Here is a 21,195-nt window from a genome sequence, read left to right on the forward strand (position 1 = left end):
CCACCCCCACCCCCACCCCCACCCCCCCCACACACACTCTCTCTCTCTTGGCATGAAACCGTCCCGTGCCAGTCCGAAAGAAGGGCACTGAACAGTTTGTGTAGCTGCCTTTCCTCAGAACAACACCAAGCCTGCGCCCTCCCAGGCCCGCCCCACCCCCCACCTGAAGGTCCTGTCCAGATGGTCTGGAAAGTAGGAATGCAGCAGGTCGGCGGCCCTCCTGAAGGCGGTGCGCAGCTTGGGCAGCGCCTCGGCGCCGCGCCGGCGCAGGCAGTCCAGGCGCGCCAGCACCACCTCCAGATAGTCCTCGTAGCTCTGCGGTACAATGAAGCAGTACAGGCGGGGCAGCATGCAGTACAGGTTGGCGGCATGGTAGCCTGCACGAACCAACAACGGCGACTGTGGCGGGCCTCCCTTGCCGTCGTGCCAAGCAGTGGACGCGGGTGCAATTGTGTGCAGCCCACCGCCCCACCTCCCCACCTGCAGGCCTGCAGCGAGCGCCCGATCGTACAGCGCCGCATGCTGCTCCTCAGGCGCCTCCGACTGCTCCAGCGCGCGCAGCGCGCGGCCCCACAGCTGGCCCACCCAGGGGCAGTTGCGCACGGCACGGGCATATGCCGCATTCACCACTGCACACAGCAGCGGCAGGCCGCAGCCGCAGCCATCAGCTGTCAGTCAAGCCAGAACAGAAGCTGGAGCTGGGGCTTTCTCCACAAGCGCACACTCCTGCCGGCCATGGATGGGAGTGCAGCGCACCCGAGCCAATCTTGAGGTGTGCCTCCAGGTATCGAGCATACTGAAGCCAGAGGTAGTGAGTGACGGGGAAGGCCGCCACGGCGCGCTCGTAGACAGCCTGCAGGGGCAGGGGGGGCAGGGCACTTGCACGCACAAATCGCCCACAGATGTGTGCCGGCGTTGCAGGCGGCAGGCAACAGCAGGGCGGCAAGTTGCTGGGGCTGGCTGGCCTCGCTGGGTCCCATGCACAAACAGCGCTGGCCAGGCGCAGCGCGGCATTTCTATTCTAAGGGCTTGCCTGCACCCTGCCCGGGTCTCCGGCCCGCTCCTCCACTTTAACATACGCCATGTAGGCAGCCAGCAGGTCGGCGCCAGCGGGCTTGCCAGCAGCCACCGACTCCTCGTAAGGCTGCCGCAGCTCGGCCGCCTGCTGCGCCTTGGCATACCCCTGTTGCACCGCCGCCGGCGCCTGCCAGGCCTCGTCGCCTGCAGGCGGCACACAGGGAGCCTGGCCAGTCAGCTGCCGACCACGCTCTCAGCAATATACGCATGCCGCCTCCTGCCTGCCTGCCTGCCCATCAGAGCACCTGCCCCAGGCCCACCTCGCGTGCTGCGCTCCCATGCCAGGTAAGCTGCCAGCGTGTCCGGCCCATCGGCCAGCGGCACCTGCAGCTGCCGCGTCCACAGGCCGCGCACGCGCTCCGCCTGCTCCTCGCTGGCCTGCTCCTCCAGCAGGCCCTGCTCGTACTCGCGGTACACAGCCCACAGCCGGCTGCCGTCTGCACGTGCCACAGCACACGGGCACCAAGTTGCCCCAAATGGACGGCACTGAGCAGAGCTGCAACGACCATGCCGCCACCCGCCAGGCCTCCACACCATACAACACCACCCCTCCTGTCCTGCGCCGCCACCTGCACCGGCTGCCCCCACCTACCTGTGACGTGCAGCCCGCCGGCGGTGAGGGCTCGCTCGCATAGGTCCCGCATCCTGGCCCGCCCAGCGGCGCCGCCCGCCTGCACCTCTGGGTCAAACTCGCGCACAAACCTGCGAGAGGGCAGAGCAGCACAGCACCCCCGGCTTGCAGCGGGAGGGGCACGGGCCGCGTAGCTTCCATACGCAGCCGGCACGCAGTCCGCATGAGCCTCAGTGCTCCACCCCGTGCCACTCACTCCAGGTACTGCACCCAGAGCGGTACGGACAGATAGTCCTGGACAGCCTCGTCCATCAGCGCCTCAATCCTGGGCACATCCTCCGCCTCCGACAGCCCTTCAATCTCATCCGACAGCCAGTCAAACCTGCGGGCGGCATGGTTGACCGTGGCAGCGTGAGCATGGCGAGTCAGGAACTGGGCGGGGAGGCCGAGCAGCGCCGAATCATTTGCTCCACATTGTTGCGATACAGGCGGCAGATGATGGGTGCCTGTGGCCCTGGCCGCACCGCTCACCACAGGGCTTCGGTGAGAGGGAAGGCGGCATGCATCGCCTGGCGCGCTTCGTGCAGCCGTGAGCCCATCTTGCAGCGCCGCAGTACCTCGATGTACTGCACACATGCGACAGGCGCGGCACGGCAGCCTTGAGAGGAAAGGTCTGGCACAGCGACCCAAATGGCTAACTCTGCTCTGCGAGGACGCGGCAGCACCGCTGGAGCAGCACCAGGGGTGCCCGCAGCCCACCTGCACATGGCTGTCGTAGAGGCTGGGGTTGTCCTGCAGCTGCTGCTCCAGCTTCATGAGCAGCTCGGTGTCCTCGGGGCTGATGGTCAGCTCCTCAAAGTCCGAGTCGCTGCCGCTGCTGCCGTCGCTGCCGCCGCTGCCCGCCTCGGCCATCTCCTCATCACCAGCGTCGGCACGCTCCGGGTCTCCTGCCATGGCTGTGATCGGGCTGCCTAGTGTGCCTGATGTCTTCTGGGCACCGCTGCGGGCCTGCCGAGAACAGCAGTGATGGCAACACGCGTGATGGCGTGCTTGACGCCCGGGCAATGGTGCAGCCTCGGGTGGAAGGTGCAAGATCGATGGGTTTGAGGCCCAGGACTTCTCTGTGTTCTGCCTGCTGTGACGTGGAGGTGGCCAGCTGAACTTCCGACCGCAGCCTGCTAGGACAACCATAGCCAGCCCCGCAGACTCTGGATCAACGCTTGGGCGGCTCGCCGAGCTGCCTGCTCGACTCCAACAGCTCCTGCTCTCTCAACAGCACGCCTTGCACCCTAAGGACGTCGGGATCGATGCTGACCGAGGAGCAGGTCGAGAAATTCAAGCAGGATGGTGCGTGGGGTCGGGTGCGCCTGGGCAACCTGCTGCCGCCACTCTACCGCACCTCCGTCACGATCACCACCACACTGCTGCTGCACTGCCGTAGGGTTCCTGGTGCTGGAGGACTTCGCCACCCCTGAGGAGGTGGCGGCGCTGAAGCAGCGGGGCGAGGAGCTGGTGAGGCGCCGCTTGCACGGCTCGCCGCCGACTGCCACATCGATTGCCGCCTAAGAGCGCTCCTCCCTGCCCTCCACAGGTGGAGGCCTTTGACCCAGCCACCATCTCCGTCTTCAGCACCCGCAACCAGACCGCCAAGACCGACACGTACTTCCTCGACTCCGCCTCCGCCGTTTCTTTCTTTTTCGAGGAGAAGGCGTTTGGGGAGGGCGGCCAGCTGGAGCAGCCCAAGAACCGGGCCATCAACAAGATTGGGCACGGTGCGAGCTGGCAGCACGGCAGGCCTGGGTTGCGCACTGCTGCACATGCCCCATGGCTTGGACCGGTCACAACAACAGCTGTGCCGCCCGCCTCCAGCTGCCCTGCCCGTCCGCCTCCCCATGCGTTCACCCTGCTGCTCCCTGCCGCTCTGCCACCCCCCGCAGCCATGCACGACCTGGACCCCGTGTTCCGGCTCTGGAGCCGCAGCAGCAAGATGGCGGGGCTCATGGCGGCGCTCGGCTTCCAGCGCCCGCTGCCTGTGCAGGTGGGGGGGCGAGGGGGGGACGCAGGTGCAGGCATGCATTCCTGGCAGCTGCTCCTCACCCTCACCCGCAGCATGAAGCATTGTGGTGTGCTGTATGAGCTTGGGAGGTGCGCATCCCTCCCTTTGCTGCACCAAACTCTGCCTTGCTTGCCCCGCCACCCTCCTGCAGTCGATGCTTATTTTCAAGCAGCCGTATGTGGGCGGCGAGGTGGTGCCCCACCAGGACAGCTCCTTCCTGGCCACTGACCCCTTCTCGTGCGTCGGCATTTGGCTGGCGCTGGAGGATGCGCGGCGGGACAACGGCTGCCTGTGGGCGCTGCCAGGTGCACACCTGGCGGCCTGGGGAGCTGTGCGTTGAACCGCGGGCAGCCGCCTGTCCTCCTTGTGCCTCCAGCACAGCCTGGCAGCCCACGCCGGCATGGCCCCCTTCCCTCCTTATCACGCAGGCTCCCACCTGGAGGGCGTGCACCGCCGCTTCCTGCGCGCCGCCGACGGATCGGTCAGGTTCGACGTCGACATGCCTTCCTTTGAGGGCCTGGCCGGGTTTGTGCCGGTGGAGGTCAAGGCCGGGTCCCTGGTGCTGCTGCACGGCGGCAATGTGCACCTGAGCAAGGAGAACACCAGCCCGCACTCGCGCCATGCCTACAGCATGCACTTTGTTGAGGGGGCACCCGGCTTCAGCTACCCGCCCGACAACTGGCTGCAGCGGCCCGCGGAGCTGCCCTTTGAGCCGCTGTTTGATGCCGCTGCAGGGGCGCCTGCAGCAGCAGCAGGCAGCGCAGGCCGCCCTGCAGGGACTGCAGCGTTTGCACAGCCACGCGGCCGCAGCAGCGCGAGGCGCCCCGCGGCGGTTGCGCCGCAGGCGGCGGTGCGTGTGTATTGAGCTGCATTCAGGGCACATGGGTGCTCTGTGTATCTTTCTGTATCCATGTACCGTTGTAGCGAGGCCCCTTGGCATGCTGTAGTTGTTCCCTGTCGCTGTCGGTTAGCCAAGGCCACAGGTCACAGCAGTACGGCGGTGCCTCCACATGTACGGAGACCCCTGTCCTCCTCGCCGCCATCTCCTTCAGATCTGCCGCTCTCTCATCCAGTGCTGACCCAGCTGCAGCTCTCCCAGCCAGGCGTGTGCGGTTGCAGCCCATCACCCTCGCTCGGATAGCCTCAACCAGCTGCCGGCCACACCATGAGCGCTGGCAACATCTTCGTGACTGGAGGAGTGGGGTTTATCGGTGCGTGGGACCCACCGTGAGCGGGCGGGACGCACGATCGGTTGGCCGCGAGCGCCTGGAGACCTGCTGTCGGCCCCTTCATTGCGGCAGTGGCTGGCCTGTTGCGCCTGCAGGCAGCCACACGGTGCTGGTGCTGCTGGAGCACGACTTCCGTGTGGTCATTTTGGACAACCTGGACAACAGCTTTCAAAAGGCCTACGACCGCATGGTGGAGCTGGCTGGCGACAAGGCGGGCAATATGAAGTTCATCCAGGTGGGCAGCGCGCTGTCGGGGGGCCGTGTGGGGTTCACTGGGGGCGGTTGTGGCTCCGGGGCGGGCGGGCCGTTCTGAGCAGTGCACTGCCTACTGCATCGCATTGGGCTGCCTGTGCTGTCCGGCACATCTTGTGCCAGCCACTGAGGCGGTGGGGTGGGTCTTGGTGCTGTGCAGGGCGACCTGCGGCACATGGAGGACCTGGAGAAAGTGTTTGAGGCGGACAAGTGAGCTCGGCTGAGCTGCCGCTCGTCGGTCCAACAATCGCATGCTCATTGTGCTCATTGGCAGCAGCAGCAGCAGCGGTTGAGGCGTGGTGCAGCGACCTGGTACCAGCGGCCAGCCCCTGTGGCGCTGCTGTGCCTGGCTTGGCCCAGTGTCCACCCCTCCATTCCCGCACGCCACCCGCCTTGGCCGCAGGTTTGAGTGCGTGATCCACTTTGCGGGGCGCAAGTACGTGAACGAGAGCGTGGAGAACCCGCTGCGCTACTACGACCACAACGTGCTGGGCACGATCAACCTGTGCAAGGCCATGAACAAGTATGGCTGCAAGAACATCGTCTTCTCCTCCTCCTGCACCGTGTACGGCAACCCGCAGGTGGGCACCGCCGGCGCTGCTGGCTCCTGCCCAGGGCTGCGCCGCACGGGCTAGCCCCTGGAAAGGGGTGCAGAGGGCAGCAGCAGCGCCGGGCTGAGTGGTCCTTGCCCTCCTCGGGTGCATTGATGCGCCTCTCGCTCGTGCCTGCCTGCCTCCTCTGCCCGCCTGCCTGCCCACCGCAGTACGTGCCCATCGACGAGGCGCACCCGCTCAAGGCTGTGAGCCCCTACGGCAACACCAAGCTGATCATCGAGGACATCCTGCGGGATGTGTCGGCCTCTGACCCCGAGTGGCGCATCATCCTGCTGCGCTACTTCAACCCCGTGGGCGCGCACCCCTCGGGTGGGCGGGCTGGTTGGGTGTGTGGGGGGTAGGGGAGGGTAGCAGCACTTGAAGCAAGGTGGAAGGCCAAGAGGCCAGCTGGCTGCAGAGGGCTGCGCGGGAGCTGGCCTGTGCTTCATGCTGGCTGCGACGGGGCGTTGGTGGCCGCTCCCCGGCTCGGACTTGCATGCACTCTCACACCCAAGCCGTGTGGCCCCTGGCCCCTGCCCCCTGCTCCCTCCCCCCCTGCAGGCAAGATTGGGGAGCACCAGGTGATGCTGAACAACCTGATGCCCTGGGTGCAGAACGTGGCGCTGGGCCACCGCCCCGTGCTGAATGTGTATGGCACCGACTACGACACGCGGGATGGCACCTGTGTGCGCGACTACATCCACGTGCAGGACCTGGGTGGGTGGGGGCCTGGAGGCTGGGGCCCTGGAAGCTGGGGGGCTGGAGCGGGGAGGGTGGAGGGGGAGGATGAAGTGCTGTTGCTGCCATGCGTGTGTTTCCATGTGTGTTGGGTTGTGGACGCCCAGCCGGACAAGCGGCCCAGCAACAGGCGAGAGCGCGTGCCTGAAGCTGTGTGCGCGCTGTGGGCTGGCTGGCCGGGCGTGCAGGCGAGGGCCACGTGGCGGCTGTGAAGAAGGTGCTGGGCACACCCGACATCCGCTGCGTGCCGTACAACCTTGGCACCGGCACCGGCACCACGGTGCTGGAGATGGTGCACGCGTTTGAGGAGGCCAGCGGCCTCAAGGTGCCGGTCAACCTCACGGGGCGGCGGCCGGGCGACGCCAAGGCGGTGTGGGCGGCCACCGAGACGGCGGAGCGGGAGCTGGGGTGGCGGGTCAAGCTGACGGTGAAGGATATGTGCCGCGACCAGTGGGCCTGGGCCTCGCAGAACCCGGCGGGCTACCTGACGGGGGCCAGCGAGGAGGAGCTCAAGATTGCCAAGGAGAAGGGACTGCTCTAGGGCGGGGAGGCGGCCGGCTGGCGGCCACACGCTGAACGTCCCACGCCGGCGCCTGCTTTCTTGCATGCGCTTCTCTCTCCCCTGCCTCATTCTTTCTTCCTCAGCACTGTGACCTCTCCTCCCCGTGCATGCAACCCCATTGGGCGCCTGCTTTTTGCAACACGACACATGAAATCCAATCACGAATAGGGAGCAGCAAAGGAATGGGCAAGCGGGAAACATCGGGTCGCTATGCAGGTGCCTCGCTGGGGCCCGCGCCGCCAGGGTTGCCGCAGCCCAGGCTCTCGGGCGTCAGCTCATCGGCAGGAATGGGGTTTTCCATCCAGGCCAGCAGCTGCCGCATGGTCACAAAGTAAGTGTGTGGCTTGGTGAGGGCATAATCTGCAGGCAGGGGATAGGGGCAGGTCAGGGCAGGAACCACCCTGCTTGTGCTCTCCTCCTCCTCTTCAGCCAAGTGCCTGCAGCCCACTGTCCACTGCTTCCCACCTGCGAACTTCTGCAGCTGCTCCAGGTTGGGCCCGTGCTCCTCCGACTCTGCCCGCAGCCAAAAGGGGTGCACATACACGTTGAGGGGCGCCCTGTTGCCGGCGTAGGCGGCGTCAAAGTTGGCCTTGAGGATGTCGAATGCAGAGTGCTCGCTCGCCCTGCAGCACGCCACAGCATTCAGATTCAGGACCCCCAGTGCCAGCAGCTGTCATCGACTGGCGATTGGAGTCGGAGTGGCACACGCCACAGCGCCGATCTCGAAGAGTTTGAGGAAGTCCCCTCCCGAGGGCACTCACTGCGACATGCTGGGGTAGCTGAAGCCGGGGTCCATGGGGTAGGGCCCACCCAGCTCGCTCAGCTTCCACACTGCACCCGTGGCAGCCAGCAATGGCCAGGCATACAGACCTTCAGCACACCCAGGTATGCGTGGAGCAGCAGGCAACCCAGATGCATGAGCTGCCGCACGGTCCCCACCCAGCAAGCGCTGCAAACTTGCAGCATGGCCCTGCGCCGGCGGGCTGGGCCCCTGACCTGGCACCTCCCAGAGGCCCGGCCAGCTCTCCGCCGTGCTGCAGAGCTGGGTGTAGGTGTCGTCAGAGGCGCAGGCGATGGGGACCCCGGCGCCCATGTCAAAGGGCCACAGCCTGCTGGAGAAGCCGTCTGACACGGAGCCGTTCATGCTCTCCATGATGGAGCTGCACAGGGACAGCGTCGATGGCAGCAGGGGAGGCCGATGGCGGCGACCGGTCACGCATGCAAAGGGGAGCAGCTGGCACCACCCGCACGTGGCAAGCCGGGGCTGCTGCAGGCTGTCTGCCGCCGGCGCGCACCTGTCGTACAGGAACCCATTCTCGTGGAGCACCTCCCTGAGCTGTGGGTCCACAAAGAGATACGGCGCCCTGAACCCCACAATGTCCTGCTCAGGCACGCCGCACTCCGCCAGCTGCCTGCGCGCCCCCACCACCTCGCTCTCCACGTAGCTGCGGTCCTGCCCCACCAGCTGCGCAGGGCATGGGCAGTCGCGGGGCCCATCCAGTCTGGTGGCGCAGGGCTCGCCACCAGCAATGCCTGAGCGTCTCCTGGATTTGCAGGCACTCAGCTGGCCTGAGCCACATCACAGCAACCGCCGCCCTCCTCACCCGCTTGTGATCCAGAGTGTGGTCAGCGATTTCGTAGCCGGCCCGCCACAGGTCCCTCACCGCCTTGCAGTCAGTGTTGCGCAGCATCGTAAACATGGTGGCCGCCAGCGGGCAGCCGTCGGCGGTCTGGCGGCCCTCTGTCACCGCCGTAATCAAGTCTTTGGCAGGGCAATACACAGCATCGTCCACCTTCGTTGCAGGAAGTGAGAGGTCATGTTACGGGATGCAGCGCTCTGATGCAGCAGCCTGCGGACGCACGGCAACCAAAAAGGGCTCACCGTCAGCAGAACGAATTGCGGCGTCTGTGCGGCTGACAGGCCGCCTGGGGCGGCGGTGAGATTGGCGTCTGTGGCACCATCAATGCTGCCTGTGGAGCAGGCCAGCAGCGCCACTAGCAGGAGGCCGGCCACCAGAGCGGCCATCTGGAGGCCCTCGCCGCTGGCCGCCGCCCGCCGCCACCACGCCTCGCCGCCACCGCCGTGCACTGTGCTCGCCTGCAGGCAGCACGCATCCCCAATGCGTGGGTGAATGCCGCAGAGGGCCGCAGCAGCCTGGCACGATAGTGGACAGCACCGCCAACCTAAAACAAGTGTGATACCTCTTGCCTAGCGTTGGATCCAGTGATGGACGTGTTTTCGAGCTATTTTGGCGCCTTGGATTACGTCGCAATGGCCCAAATGGCTTGTAGTAGGCGGAGGCAGTTAGCGCCCATGTGCAGTACAAGCTTGTACTGTGGTGGCTCCCTTTTTCTTCACAGCAGTGGCCGATTGACGGCAGGTTAGCCTCCCGGTCGGTTGCCCTGTCCACCCAAGATGGCGAAGACAAAAAAGGGGAAGGGGCGGCTGGACCGCTGGTATCACCTCGCCAAGGCCCAGGGCAAGTCCAATTTTGCCCACCGCGCCATGCAAGCACTGTTGGTAGCCGTTACGCAGCTTCGGTGCACCCTGCCACCATGCATGCGCCGCCACATGCCTCCCTCGTGCAGGCTACCGCTCCCGTGCGTCCTTCAAGCTCATCCAGCTCAACCGCACATATTACTTCCTGTCTGGAGCCCGCTCATTGCTAGACCTGTGCGCGGCGCCAGGTGCGCCGCCGCCGCCGCCGCCAAGGGCAGCACTGCGCTGCTTGCAGCAGCCGGAACCACCCCCTGCCGGCTGGGCTTGAAATTGGAGGCTGGAAGGCAGCTGCGGATGGGCTGCCGGCTCGCTGGCTTGTGACTTTCGTGCTGCCACCGCCGCCGCCGCCGCCATCGTGTGTGTGTGTGTGTGTGCAGGAGGTTGGTGCCAAGTGGCGGTGAAGAACATGCCCGTGGGCAGCCTGGTGATTGGCGTGGACCTGGTGGCCATCAAGCCCATCAGGGGGGTCAAGACGCTGGTGGGGGACATCACCACGCAGAAGTGCCGGCAGGCCATCAAGAAGGAGACGGGCGGCAGCCTGATCGACGTCGTGCTGCACGACGGTGCGCCCGGCCCTCCGTTGCATTGCTGTTGGTGTTTGGAGGGGATGGTGGGCAGGCCTGGGGGATGTGGTCACCCGGGGCCGCTGACACCGCCCGGCGCGCGCCGCCCCTGCGCGCAGGTGCGCCCAACGTGGGCGGCGCCTGGGCCACCGAGGCCTACTCCCAGGCCTGGCTGGTGCTGGAGGCGCTGCGCATGGCCACAGACGTGCTGGCGCCCAAGGGCACCTTCGTCACCAAGGTCTTCAGGTGGGGCGCTGCCTGCTGCTGCTGCTGCTGCTGCTGGCGGCGGCGGCGCTGTGCTTGCATCGCTGGCATGTGGTGGCCTCAATTCCCCTCCTCCCTGCTCTTTTCATACAACACACACCACACAGACTCACAGACACACGCACGCACGCACGCACACACGCACTCAACACTCCATCTGCGCGCCCGCCTGCCCCCCCACCCCACCCCACCCCCACCCCGCAGGTCCAAAGACTACTCCCCCCTGCTCTACGCCTTCCAGCAGCTGTTCACCAAGGTGGAGGCCACCAAGCCCGTGGCCTCCCGCTCCACCTCTGCCGAGATCTTTGTGGTGTGCCGCGGCTACAAGGCGCCCGCCAAGATCGACCCGCGCCTGCTCGACCCCAAGCACCTCTTCCAGGTGGGCGCAGGGGGCAGGCCCGGAGATGGAAGGGGTCCCAGCCGCTGCCGCCTGTGACAGCGGCTGGCATCCGGGGCCACCCCACAATGGGAGCGCTTGGCGGTGCGCCATCCAGCCGCCGCGCTTGGCTGGTGCGTGCGGCGCATTGGTCCCTGCCTGCACCTCAACGTGGCCGGGCGCTGCTTGTGTGTGGGTGTGCAGGAGGTCCAGGAGGCGCCCAAGATAGCTGGCCCCGATGCGCTGATCAAGCAGAAGATCAAGCAGACGCGGTTCAGGTGGGGCAGGGCCCGGCAGGGCCAATCAACTGCATGCACACGCATGCACACATGCAGGCAGGCAGGCACCTGCCGTCGATGGTACCCTGCAGCCCACTTGTGTTGCTCACCTGCCTGCCTGCCTGCCTGCCTGCCTGCCTGGGGCTGCAGGGAGGGGTATGCTGAGGGCCTGTCCACCACGCACAAGGCGCTGACCGCGGGCGCCTTCATCGCGGGGGACAACCCCATCGAGCTGCTGGGCCAGTACACGACCATCTCTGTGGAGGGCCCCAGCTCAGAGGGTAGGCAAGGGGAGGTTCCGCGCTGGGAGGCTGCCTCCTGAGGCGCTGCGCCGCCTGCACGCCCTGCTGCTGCTGCTCTGCTGCTGCTTGTCGCTGCGGGGTTGCCGGTGCGGTGGAGGCCCTGCACATGGCTGCCGCGGCCGCGGGAGGATGCCCAACAACAAATCAAACTCAACAGGCTTGACCGGCTGCCCCTCTGGGGCACGCTGGGCTGTAGAGATTTCCTTCTTCACCTTGACCGCCTGCCTGCCAGCTGCACACCGCTTTGCTGCACGGTGGATGCATGCCTGCCCGTTGAAAGCGCGCTTTTGGGATGGTGGCAGAGTGATGCCCATAAACAAATCAAACTCAACAGGCTTGACAGGCAGCGGGAGACCGCTGTCCTGGCTGTAGAGACTTCCTTCTTCATCCTGACTGCCACAGCCCCACCCAGCGCCCTACACTGTCTCGCACCTTTGCCTCTCTGCCGCCTCTGGCCGGCTCGGCCTGACCTTGGCGTGGCCCTCCCCTCGCCCTTGGCCTGTACCCCCGCCTGCAGGCCAGGTGGAGGGCGTGGAGGACGCAGCAGAGCTGGCCGCGTTTGTGCGCAGCCATTCTGCCACCGATGCGGAGGTTAGGACGCTGTGCAAAGACCTTCAAGTGCTGGGCCGCAGCGAGTTCAAGCAGCTGCTGCGCTGGCGGCTGCTGGTGAAAAAGGACCTGCAGCGCCAGCAGGCGGCGGCCGCCAAGGCGGCGGCGGCGGCGGCGGCGGGCGAGCGCGGCGGCGAGGAGGGCGGCAGCGGCGGGGAGGAGGAGGAGGAGGACCCAGAGGAGAAGCTGCTGCGGGAGATGGGGGAGGTCAAGGACAGGTGGGGACGGGCTGCTGCCCTTTCCGCTGCCGCTGCTGCTCCGTGTTGATGCGCTCTTCCTTCCGGCTCCCTGCTGCCGCCGCCGCGACCGCCAGGCCTGGCTGACGCTGCGCGGCCACCGGCTGCCGCAGGATGGACAAGCGGCGCAAGAAGGAGCGGCGCAAGCGGCGGGACCAGCGCACCAAGTCGCGGGTGCGCGCCGCGCAGCTGTCGCAGGCCGAGGGCATTGGCGAGGAGACTGGGCCCGAGTCGCTCTTCAGCCTGGCCAAGATCAAGGGCAGGGCGGGCGGCGCGCTGGGGGATGCCTCGGCGCCCGACTTTGGCACGCCGCCCGGCAGCAGCAGCGAGGAGGAGGCGGGCGGAGGCAGCAGCCAGGACATGGATAGCGAGGAGGAGCAGCGCAGGTGGGGCGCGGCCCTGGAGGCAGCAACGGGGCTGGCATGCCCGCAAGCGCCCGGCGCTGGGTGCCCGTGGGGCAGGCGGCGGCGGGCTGCCGCATGCTGTTGCCCACACCAGGCCTCTCCACCCCTCCCCGACTGCGCCGTACCGCTCATGTACCGCTGCCGTACCGCTGCAGGTACGACACCATGATGGACGGATACCTGGAAGACTCCTACCAGGCCTGGAAGCAGCGGCAGCGCATGAAGGGGGACACCGCCAAGAAGAAGCGGCGGCGGATGGGAGACGCTGGCGAGCTCAGGTGGGGCGCTGCCGGGTTGGGGCAGGCCGGGAGCCGGCGGCAGCCGCGGAGGCGGCAGCTGGGGCATGCGGGCAGCTGTGCTGCTGCCCCCAGGCCAGCACCTGCCTGCGGTCCTGAGCGCTCACTGCTCCTTCACCACCCACCACACCACCCACCCACCCACCCACCCACCCACACCGCCTGCCTGCAGTGAGGAGGATGAGGGCGAGGAGGGTGTGGGGCCTGAGGTGCCCTCCAGCGAGTCTGAGTCTGAGCTGGAAGCGGAGGAGGAGGAGGAGGGCGAGGAGGTGAGGGGCAGCTGCCGGCCTGGGTCTGCACACCAGGGGGCTCACCCGGTCCTGTGCTGGTCTACAGGACAGCCTGGATAGCGGCGGGCATGCTGCCGGTCGCCCCAGGCGGCCGCTGGCCGCTGGCCCAACAGCCGGCCCTGCGGTCGCTGCCCCCGCCTGCCGCAGGGCGCCGGCCTGATTGTGACGTTTGACGAGCGGCGCGCGGGGGTGCCCACGTCTGCCGAGGCGGCTGTGGCCCAGTGGTTCTGCCAGGACATCTTTGATGATGAAAACATAGAGGACCCCGAGGAGGATGTGGATGCAGTGATGGCGGTGCGGCAGCAGCAGCAGCAGCAGCAGCAGCAGCAGGGCGCCAAGCGGCCGCGCACCGAGGCCGAGCGCGGCGGCGGCGGCGACCCGCAGCCTCCCGCGGCCGCGGCGCAGCAGCTGGAGGAAGCGGGCGTGGAAGGCAAGGACGAAGACGAGGAGGAGGAGGAGGAGCAGGGCGCCAGCTCTGGCAGCGACGCCGAGGGCGAGCCCGGCACGGTGGCGGCCAAGAAGCGGCAGCGCGGCGCCACGGGTGGCGGCGCCAACGGCCACCTGGGCCTGTCGGCGGATGCGCTGGCGGGGCCGGAGGACGGCTTTGAGGTGGTGCCGGCGGCAGGCAGCGGGTCGGAGGGCAGCGAGAGCGAGGATGAGTATGAGCTGATGGACGACCACGCCAAGGTGGGCAGAGGGTGGGCTGGGAGCCAGGCGGCGCGTCGCTGCATCGTTCGGCCACCGTGCCTGCGGGCGTGGGAGGCTGCACTGTGTGGCGCTCTGGGGAATCCCGCCGGCCCCGGATGAGGCCGACCCTTCTGCCTGCCCGTCGCCGCTCAGCCTGGCTGCCGCGGGCGCCTGTATTCACCCTGCCTGCCTGCCTGCCGCCTGCCTTGCCCTGCAGGCGGAGGTGCGTGCTCTGGCCAAGAAGATGCTGCGGCGGCGCGTCAAGGACGACATCATAGAGGCCGCCTACAACAAGCACGCATTGTGAGTGCGCGGTTGGTGGCAGCGGCCTGTGTGTGGGGGGGGAATGCATGTGTGCATGTGAGGGACGCCTGCCTGCCATGCCTGCATTTGATGCATCCAGATGCTCGCCCGCTGCGCCTGCACCATTGCCGAGCTGCCTTGCATCGCGGCTCTGGGCGCCGGTGATGTCAGAAACTAACAAGCATATGGTTGAGCCGGGCCGCATGGCCGGGCATGAAAAATCACTTAGGACGGTATCTGAGGCGCCCAACAAGCTGCTGCTGCTGCCGCCTGTGCCTGCATCATTGCTCCGCTGCCGCTGCTGCACTGAACACGATATGCCGATGATGTCAGAAACTAACAAGCATATGGTTGAGCCGGCTCAAGTAGCCGGCATGAAAAATCACTTAGGACGGTATCTGAGGCATCCACTGAGTTGCTGCTGCCGCTGCCGCTGTTATCACTGAGGGCGGCATGCACTGCTGCCGCTGCTGCCCTGGGATGCACTGCAACACAAGCGTGCCGGTGATGTCAGAAACTAACAAGCATATGGTTGAGCCGGGCCGCATGGCCAGGCATGAAAAATCACTTAGGACGGTATCTGAGGCACATTCGCAAGCTGCATGCATCCCGCTCCCAGACACCATCCCTGCTCCTCGTCTCGCCGCGCCTCTCAACGACCTGCTTTCTAAGCTCCGCCCTGCTTCCCCTGCAGCCACGACGTGGGCCTGCCCAAGTGGTTTGATGAGGATGAGCGCAAGTTCATGCGTCCCCAGGCGCAGGTGCGACGGCGTGCACGGCGCCGCATCGCGCGAGGGCGCTCGCCGCATCTGGCCGCTGCCAGGCGTGGCCTGCCTGCCCTGCCCCCACCAGCTCCTCCAATCAGCCACCCACCCACCTAATACCCTTCCACTTTACCTGCCCCTACCACAGATCACTGCCGAGGAGTACCGGGCGGCGCGCGAGGAGCTGCGCTCCATTGACGCCCGCCCCATCAAGAAGGTGGCAGAGGCCAAGGCGCGGAAGCGCAAGCGCCTGCAGATGCGGCTCACGCAGGTGCGCGCGGCGCCGGGCGGGAGCCCGAGGGCTGGGCCAGCGTGGAGGAGCACGCTGCTGCCGCGGCTGCTGGAGTATGCCCTGTGCCCTGTGCCTGGGGATGGTCGGCGCTGGGTGCTGTCTGGGCAGCGGCCAACTGCCCGCCTGCCCCCGCTGGCCTGCCTGGGCTGTGCCGCTCCTGCTGCAGGCCCGCCAGAAGGCCGAGAGCGTGGCCAACCAGGAGGACGTGCCGCTGAAGCAGAAGATGGCGGAGATTGAGAAGCTGTACTCGCGCGCGCGGTCGGGCAAGGGCAAGAAGGGGGCCAAGAAGGGCGGGCGCAACGAGCAGTACAAGAACAAGGGGCCGCGCCTGGATGCGCGCATGCGGGCGGACAAGCGCGGCCAGGACAAGGTGGCCAAGCGGCTCAAGGGCAAGGGCAGGAAGGCGCCGCCGCCGCCCGTGAAGAAGAAGGTGCCGGCTGGGAAGAACCGGCGGCGCTGAGCGGGGCCCCGGCCCTAGCCCCGCCCCGCACAGCAGCGTTCGACTGCCGGCTTGCTTTGCGCTATTGCATCTCATTTTCTGCTGCTTCCCTTGCTGCTCTGCTTTTGTATTGCCAGCACTCGCTACACGATTGAGTTCACACATGGAAGAAACAAACAAGAGCGGAAGCAGATGTTTTAGAAAGCGAGGCGCTACTGCAGAGTCGGACGCAGGCGTTCAGGACAAGGTGCAAACACGCCAGCACACTGCGGCGCTACTCCTCGGCGGCCGGCAGGCTGCGCTGCAGCAGCCAGCCGCGGCGGTCGAGCATGGTCAGCGCCACCTTCCTGCCCGCAGCATCCATGCTGTCCTCTGGGCAGTGCATCCAGTAGGCATGGGCCTCGAATTGGCACTCCAGGCACGCCAGGCTGGGCAGGGAATCAAACGCCCGCATCAGCCTTGCGCGGTAGTCCTTCCTGCTGGTGTTGAGCAGCGTGAGGGAGGTGAGGCCCGCCAGGCAGCCGCCCTGCCCCAGGTCCAGCGTGTTGAGCACCTGCAGGCATGCAGCGGGGCGGCACACTCTACATGACGTTAGGCAGGCATGCAGGCAGGCATGGGCGCATCCCGAATCCACCCTCAAATCCGCCCTCAGATCCGCACCGTGTTGATCTCCATGCACTCCCCACAGAAGTCCACCTCCAGCCGCTTGAGCGAGGAGAGGCCGTGCAGGTGGGCGCCTATGGACACGGTGTCCTGCGGCAGGCAGGGAGGGCGGGCAGGCAAGAGGCAGGCAGGCCAGGCAGGCAGGCAGCGACGTCAGCCTTGCAGCAGCCCTGGACAGACCTGTCGAGATGCCTGCTGTCGCTCCCCACGGTGGCCTTTTGCAAGCAACCTGAGTTGGCTGGCTCCTTATACAGCCACGGAGCAAAGGCAGGCAGACCAGCATTGATGGGGCAGCATCGGCTCGGGACCACGGCGCCGCCAGAAGTACGGCTCGCTCACCTGCCAGTCGGTGTATGCCTGCATCATCTGATCCACGTCCTCCTCGTGCACCTGGCCGCAGTTGTCGCAGCTGCACAGGTGTGAAGGTGGCAGCAGCCTGGGCAAGATGCAACACATTTGTGGATGCAATGGTAGGCAGCACCCACACGGCCCTCCGGCCGTGCCCCCTCACATTAAATCCAGCGCCGCATCAGGCGGCAGCTCTTCGTAGTCAGGCATGTGATCGGGCAGCTTCAGGCTGATGCTGGTCAGCTGTGTGGCCAGCTGAAGCCCCGCGTCGCCCTGCACGCTGCTGGCCGTGAAAGCTCGCAGCGCTGGCAGGGCGGCCAGCGCCGAGAAGCACCCATCTGCGTTGAGGCGGCCCTCCGGCTCGCTGTTGCAGCTTTCCAGGGCCAGGCTGGTGAGGTGCGACAGCGCGGTGAGGTGGCCCAGCGTGCGGCCGGTGATGAGGCAGTCGTGTAGCACCAGATCGCACAGGCGCGGCAGCCGAGCGCTGAAGCTGCGCAGGTTGAGGGTCAGCGGCACCTTTCCGAAGGCCACCAGGCGCACGCTCCGCAGCGAGGGTGCCTTGACCAGCGTGTTCAGCGCTTGGCACAGCTCGTGCTGACTATTGACCGGCACCCGCGCCGCCGCTCGGTGGCGCCGCAGCCAAGCTGCGGTGTCTCGGCATGCGAGAGCCAGCTGCTTCTGGTCGCAGTTGGGCAGCAGCGCGAGCAAACTGTCCGCCAGATCATCTGGCAGGAGCAGGATCCCAGGCGGCCGCGCAGGAGCTGGCCGACGAGCACCTGCGGAGCTCCTGGTGCGCATGGCGGCTGGTGGCGAGGGACGAGAGGGGAGAGTGGAGAGCGACGAGAGAGGTGGCCAGAAGGCAGAGAAGCTTGCACACAAGGGACCAGCAGCAAAAGAAAGGCGCCAAAAGAAAGGCGCGCCTTGGACAAGGCGTTGTTCGCGCTCCTTGCCGCCCTCACAGTCCTCGTCACCAGCGTGGATGATGTGTGTGGGGTGGCGATGCCTTTGGCTGCCCACCAACCCATCCACACCGCCGGCGCTCCGTCGCGTCCCATCCAGCACCCACCATTTTCTGTTTTACTCTTCTTTTCCAGCACCCACCATTTTCTGTTTTACTCTTCTTTTTTTTAACTCTGGCGGCAATAACCGAGGGCCGCGGAATCTTCTCAGCAAGCAACACAGAACACATGCAAGCAAACAATGTGCTACGCTGGGTAACAACGACCGGCTCGCAGGGCGGTCCGCTTGTACCAGTGTGTCGCTGAACATCAGCGGCGCGCCGCCTCCGAACTGCTGCTTTCCACTCTCCTCGGGGATCGCTGGTAGGCAGGGTCGGCCAGCGCTCGTGCCGATGTCGACACGGAGCGCTCAACTCAGAGGCCCGCCGTCTTGCGGCGCAGCAGCACGTAGACGAGCACGCGGAAGGCGATGAAGAAGCCGAGCAGGATGAAGGCGTTGCGGATGGCTTCGCCCTGGTTGCTGGGGTCCTGCGCCAGCGCCAGCGCCTCCTGAATGCTGCAGAGCAGGCGGGCGACAGGGCGCAAACAGCCGCGGTGAGGGCAAGATGGCGTGGTGGTGCAGGGAGACGAAGAGGCACCTCTGCATGCCGGGGCAGATGCCAGCACCTCCCGAGCCGCTCCAGCAGCCTGTGCATGCACTCCCAGCTGCCTCCCGCTCACTTGTCCACCGGCTGGCAGGCGGGGCTGGTCTCGGGGTCGGCGGGGTTGGTCTGGGCGCAGGCGTCGGCGGAGGCGGGGTCGGTGCAGCTGTACAGCTGGCGGCCGCCGCCGGAGAACTGGATGTAGAGCATGATGCCCAGGGAGTAGTAGATGAAGGACAGGTACTTGACCCACTCCAGCCTGCAGGCACGAGAGAGCCGCATAAGGGAGGACGAGCGCGGCGGGGACAGCGCCGTGCAACGGGGAAGTCGCCGGCTGCGCGGGCGCGCGCCCGGCTGCGCATGCGTGCAGAGGCGCACCAGGAGGGCAGCTCGGTGATGAAGAAGCCTCCCGTCAGCACCATGGCCATCATCACCACGGAGGCCAGGGTCTGCGCGGTCTTGGGCACCATGGTGACGACGCCCAGCAGCAGGCCCAGGCCCTGCACGCCAGCGTGGTGGGCCTGAGCGGCGAGGGCGAGCGAGGGTGGGGAGCCGCGCCGCGCCGACAGCGTCCCAGGCAGGGCAGGGACTGGCAGCCCGCCCCGTCCCCTGCAGCCCGCCCCGTCCCCTGCCCCGCTGCCAAGCCCGCCCTCCACACCTGGGCCACCAGCATGGTCAGCAGCGTGACGCCATACATGCCGAAGAAGGCGGCGGCGTTGTAGCGCAGGCCGCCCATGAAGTAGACGATGAGGAAGAAGGCGGTGGGCAGCGTGAAGTCCATGGGCAGGTCGCTGAGGGTGCGGGCGGCGTAGAAGGCAGACAGCCTGCAGCCCAGGGAGCTCCCAAGCAGGTCAGGTTGGGCGTGGAGGGCATGGATCAGCTGGAGGGGTGCTTGGGGTATAAGCACGCTTGTGCAGCTCGAAGCGCGGGCCCACCCCCAGCACGCCGCACCTGTACATCCCGCTGGCCCGCTCCTTGAGCATGTGCTTGTACTCCTCCTGCGCGCCAGGCCAGGCCCGCAGCAGCTTTGCAGCGAGCATATACAGCAGAGCACCGACAGAGCAGGCATGGCAGGCGGGCTTATCGGCAGGCCGGCGGCCCCCACAGGGAAAGCGTCCGGGTGTGCTCACCGGCCAGGTGTACAGGGCCAGGAAGAGGGAGCGGAAGGAGGCAAACATGGAGATGAAGAACAGCAGGCCCAGCGTGTTGCGCGCCCTGCAGGCGCAGCAGGGGGAGCAGCGAGTCGGGGTTGGGCGACTGCCAGAGGCGCCAGTCGTACATATGTCACAGTCTTCTTCTGCAAGTGGGAGCCGCCAGGGCCGAGCTGGGCAGAGGCACACACAGCAGGGCACAGAAACAGCACTGCGGCAGGGTCGGGGCAGCGCACCCCAGCACCGTGTCATCCTTGCCCGCCTGCAGCCAGAACAGGCCCGCCAGCAGCGAGATGGCGGCAAACTGGTAGATGTCCTGGGTCTTCATGCTCTGCAGGCGGCAGCGGCAGCAGCAGCAGGGTGGGCACGGTTGAGAAAAGAGTAGTGCAGCGAGCTGGGGTGGAGCACTGGGTGACAGCAGGGCATGCGACTCGGGGCCAGCTTCACGGGATGCGCCCCTGGCAGGCCTGGAGCAGCGCCCCACCTCGAAGCGCCGGGTGCGCAGGCTGCGCCTGAACAGCAGGGCCACCTGCGTGAGGTAGGGCGCGCCCCAGCGGTGCTCCTGCTGCAGCGTGCTGCTGGTGCCCGCCAGGCCGCGGCCTCTGCCGTCCACCTTCTCCACTGCAGGCAAAGCAGGAGGGGCCAAGGGAAAAGAAAGCCTGGCCGGGGACAATTAGCAGCTGAGAAGGCAGGGCCAGCAGGGCTGGGTGCAGTGCACACGTGCACAACTCCGCCTGCAGCGGCCACGCACCCGTGACGCCATCCATGCCACCCACCACCGCCGCCGGCGTGCCTGCCGCGCCGTCGCTGCCGCTGCGGCTGCTCGGGGTGCTGGGGCCGCTGATGTTGCTGGCCTCCAGCGGCAGCTGCACAAGCGCCGGGGCGCTGGGCGACTGCTGGTGCCTGCTCCTGCCAAGGTCGAAGCCGTCTTGGGGGTGGCGCTTCAGGTAAGCCTCCGCCCGCGCAATCAGGTACACGCGGCTCTGCTCGCCGTCCCTGCAGGCAGGCAGGCAGGCAGGCAGGCAGGCAGGCAGGCAGGCAGGCAGGCAGGCAGGCAGGTGTGTGTGTGTGTGGGGGGGGGGGAGGTGCCACGGAATGCGTGGTGGGTATGGATGAGTGGGGCAAATGGAGATGGTCGCCAGTGAGGTGTGCGAGCGCGGTACCGCCCACCTGTCGGGTACCGCCACGTCAGCAGAGGCCAGGTCCAGGATGAAGTCGGCCAGGGAGGAGCCGTAGGGCAGCGTGTACCCAAGGCGGCTGAACCACTCGCCCGCCTGCTGCGCCTGGCCGTAGAACATCACGTGGCCCTGCAGGGGGGGCGAGCAGGCGGGCGGGTGTGGTAATGACGAGGTGAGCGGGCAGCAGCCTGCCTCAGGCTGCCTGACGCGGGTGGCTGACCCAGGCTCCCCCAGCCCTCAGCATCGCACAGCCAGGATGGCGGGCGCCGCCGTCAGCAGGCTGGTGCACCTGGCTGAGCAGCAGCAGCTTGTCCAGCTGCTGGTAGAGGCGGGAGGAGGGCTGGTGGATGGTGGCGATGATGGAGCGCCCGCCTGTCGCCAAGTGGCGCAGCATGGTGAGCACGTGCATGGAGGTGGTGGAGTCTAATCCACTCGTCGGCTCATCCTTGCGAGACAGGCAGGAGGATCAAAGGCATGTTGTCAGCCGTTTCCGTTCAGGCGCTGACGGGATGGCATGCCGCGGGGCCCTTCCTCCTCCCCTGCTCCCTCCCCTGCATGCCTCCCCTGCCCTCCC

The 21,195-nt window shown here is 66.9% G+C and overlaps 6 protein-coding genes across 6 annotated transcripts in view; 3 read left to right on the top strand and 3 right to left on the bottom strand.

Annotated features, from left to right (window-relative positions):
- Positions 1 to 2,602, bottom strand: part of CHLNCDRAFT_19664 (hypothetical protein) — a gene marked incomplete at both ends in the record, with an annotated part of 3,351 nt that extends 749 nt beyond the window's left edge. The window contains 9 exons of the mRNA XM_005850813.1: positions 164 to 315; positions 481 to 629; positions 757 to 853; positions 1,040 to 1,221; positions 1,323 to 1,514; positions 1,670 to 1,779; positions 1,905 to 2,030; positions 2,180 to 2,274; positions 2,408 to 2,602. Of these exons, the coding sequence (XP_005850875.1) occupies positions 164 to 315; positions 481 to 629; positions 757 to 853; positions 1,040 to 1,221; positions 1,323 to 1,514; positions 1,670 to 1,779; positions 1,905 to 2,030; positions 2,180 to 2,274; positions 2,408 to 2,602 (1,298 nt within the window). The remainder of the gene's footprint in view (positions 1 to 163; positions 316 to 480; positions 630 to 756; positions 854 to 1,039; positions 1,222 to 1,322; positions 1,515 to 1,669; positions 1,780 to 1,904; positions 2,031 to 2,179; positions 2,275 to 2,407) is intronic.
- Positions 2,603 to 2,955: 353 nt separating this feature from the next.
- On the top strand, positions 2,956 to 4,569 carry CHLNCDRAFT_140522 (hypothetical protein; the record flags this gene model as incomplete). Its single annotated transcript, XM_005850531.1, has 6 exons — positions 2,956 to 2,995; positions 3,090 to 3,160; positions 3,240 to 3,420; positions 3,586 to 3,686; positions 3,856 to 4,009; positions 4,133 to 4,569. The coding sequence occupies 6 exons, from the start codon at positions 2,956 to 2,958 to the stop codon at positions 4,567 to 4,569; spliced, it is 984 nt and encodes a 327-aa protein (XP_005850593.1).
- A 300-nt stretch (positions 4,570 to 4,869) lies between these two features.
- Positions 4,870 to 7,228, top strand: CHLNCDRAFT_56001 (hypothetical protein; the record flags this gene model as incomplete). Its single annotated transcript, XM_005850532.1, has 7 exons — positions 4,870 to 4,915; positions 5,029 to 5,168; positions 5,346 to 5,395; positions 5,589 to 5,766; positions 5,949 to 6,108; positions 6,340 to 6,495; positions 6,705 to 7,228. The coding sequence occupies 7 exons, from the start codon at positions 4,870 to 4,872 to the stop codon at positions 7,055 to 7,057; spliced, it is 1,083 nt and encodes a 360-aa protein (XP_005850594.1). The 3' UTR covers positions 7,058 to 7,228.
- A 58-nt stretch (positions 7,229 to 7,286) lies between these two features.
- CHLNCDRAFT_140524 (hypothetical protein) lies at positions 7,287 to 9,104 on the bottom strand (the record flags this gene model as incomplete). The annotated part of the gene is made up of 7 exons (XM_005850814.1): positions 7,287 to 7,438; positions 7,544 to 7,701; positions 7,840 to 7,909; positions 8,075 to 8,238; positions 8,374 to 8,543; positions 8,683 to 8,871; positions 8,961 to 9,104. 7 exons carry the CDS (start codon positions 9,102 to 9,104, stop codon positions 7,287 to 7,289), a joined length of 1,047 nt encoding a protein of 348 aa, XP_005850876.1.
- A 562-nt stretch (positions 9,105 to 9,666) lies between these two features.
- On the top strand, positions 9,667 to 12,237 carry CHLNCDRAFT_19573 (hypothetical protein; the record flags this gene model as incomplete). Its single annotated transcript, XM_005850533.1, has 6 exons — positions 9,667 to 9,766; positions 9,956 to 10,141; positions 10,261 to 10,387; positions 10,610 to 10,837; positions 11,210 to 11,318; positions 11,911 to 12,237. Coding segments are annotated over 6 exons (1,077 nt in total), but the record flags the coding sequence as incomplete, so codon positions are not given.
- Positions 12,238 to 18,722: 6,485 nt separating this feature from the next.
- CHLNCDRAFT_34091 (hypothetical protein) overlaps positions 18,723 to 21,195 on the bottom strand; it is a gene marked incomplete at its 3' end in the record, with an annotated part of 3,514 nt that continues 1,041 nt past the window's right edge. The window contains exons 5-12 of the mRNA XM_005850815.1: positions 20,911 to 21,066; positions 20,614 to 20,750; positions 20,115 to 20,265; positions 19,928 to 20,008; positions 19,680 to 19,774; positions 19,423 to 19,507; positions 19,244 to 19,290; positions 18,723 to 19,116 (exon numbers count right to left, since the gene is read on the bottom strand). Of these exons, the coding sequence (XP_005850877.1) occupies positions 18,723 to 19,116; positions 19,244 to 19,290; positions 19,423 to 19,507; positions 19,680 to 19,774; positions 19,928 to 20,008; positions 20,115 to 20,265; positions 20,614 to 20,750; positions 20,911 to 21,066 (1,146 nt within the window). The remainder of the gene's footprint in view (positions 19,117 to 19,243; positions 19,291 to 19,422; positions 19,508 to 19,679; positions 19,775 to 19,927; positions 20,009 to 20,114; positions 20,266 to 20,613; positions 20,751 to 20,910; positions 21,067 to 21,195) is intronic.

This window comes from Chlorella variabilis, assembly GCF_000147415.1.
Source record: "Chlorella variabilis unplaced genomic scaffold CHLNCscaffold_3, whole genome shotgun sequence".
NCBI lineage: Eukaryota > Viridiplantae > Chlorophyta > Trebouxiophyceae > Chlorellales > Chlorellaceae > Chlorella > Chlorella variabilis.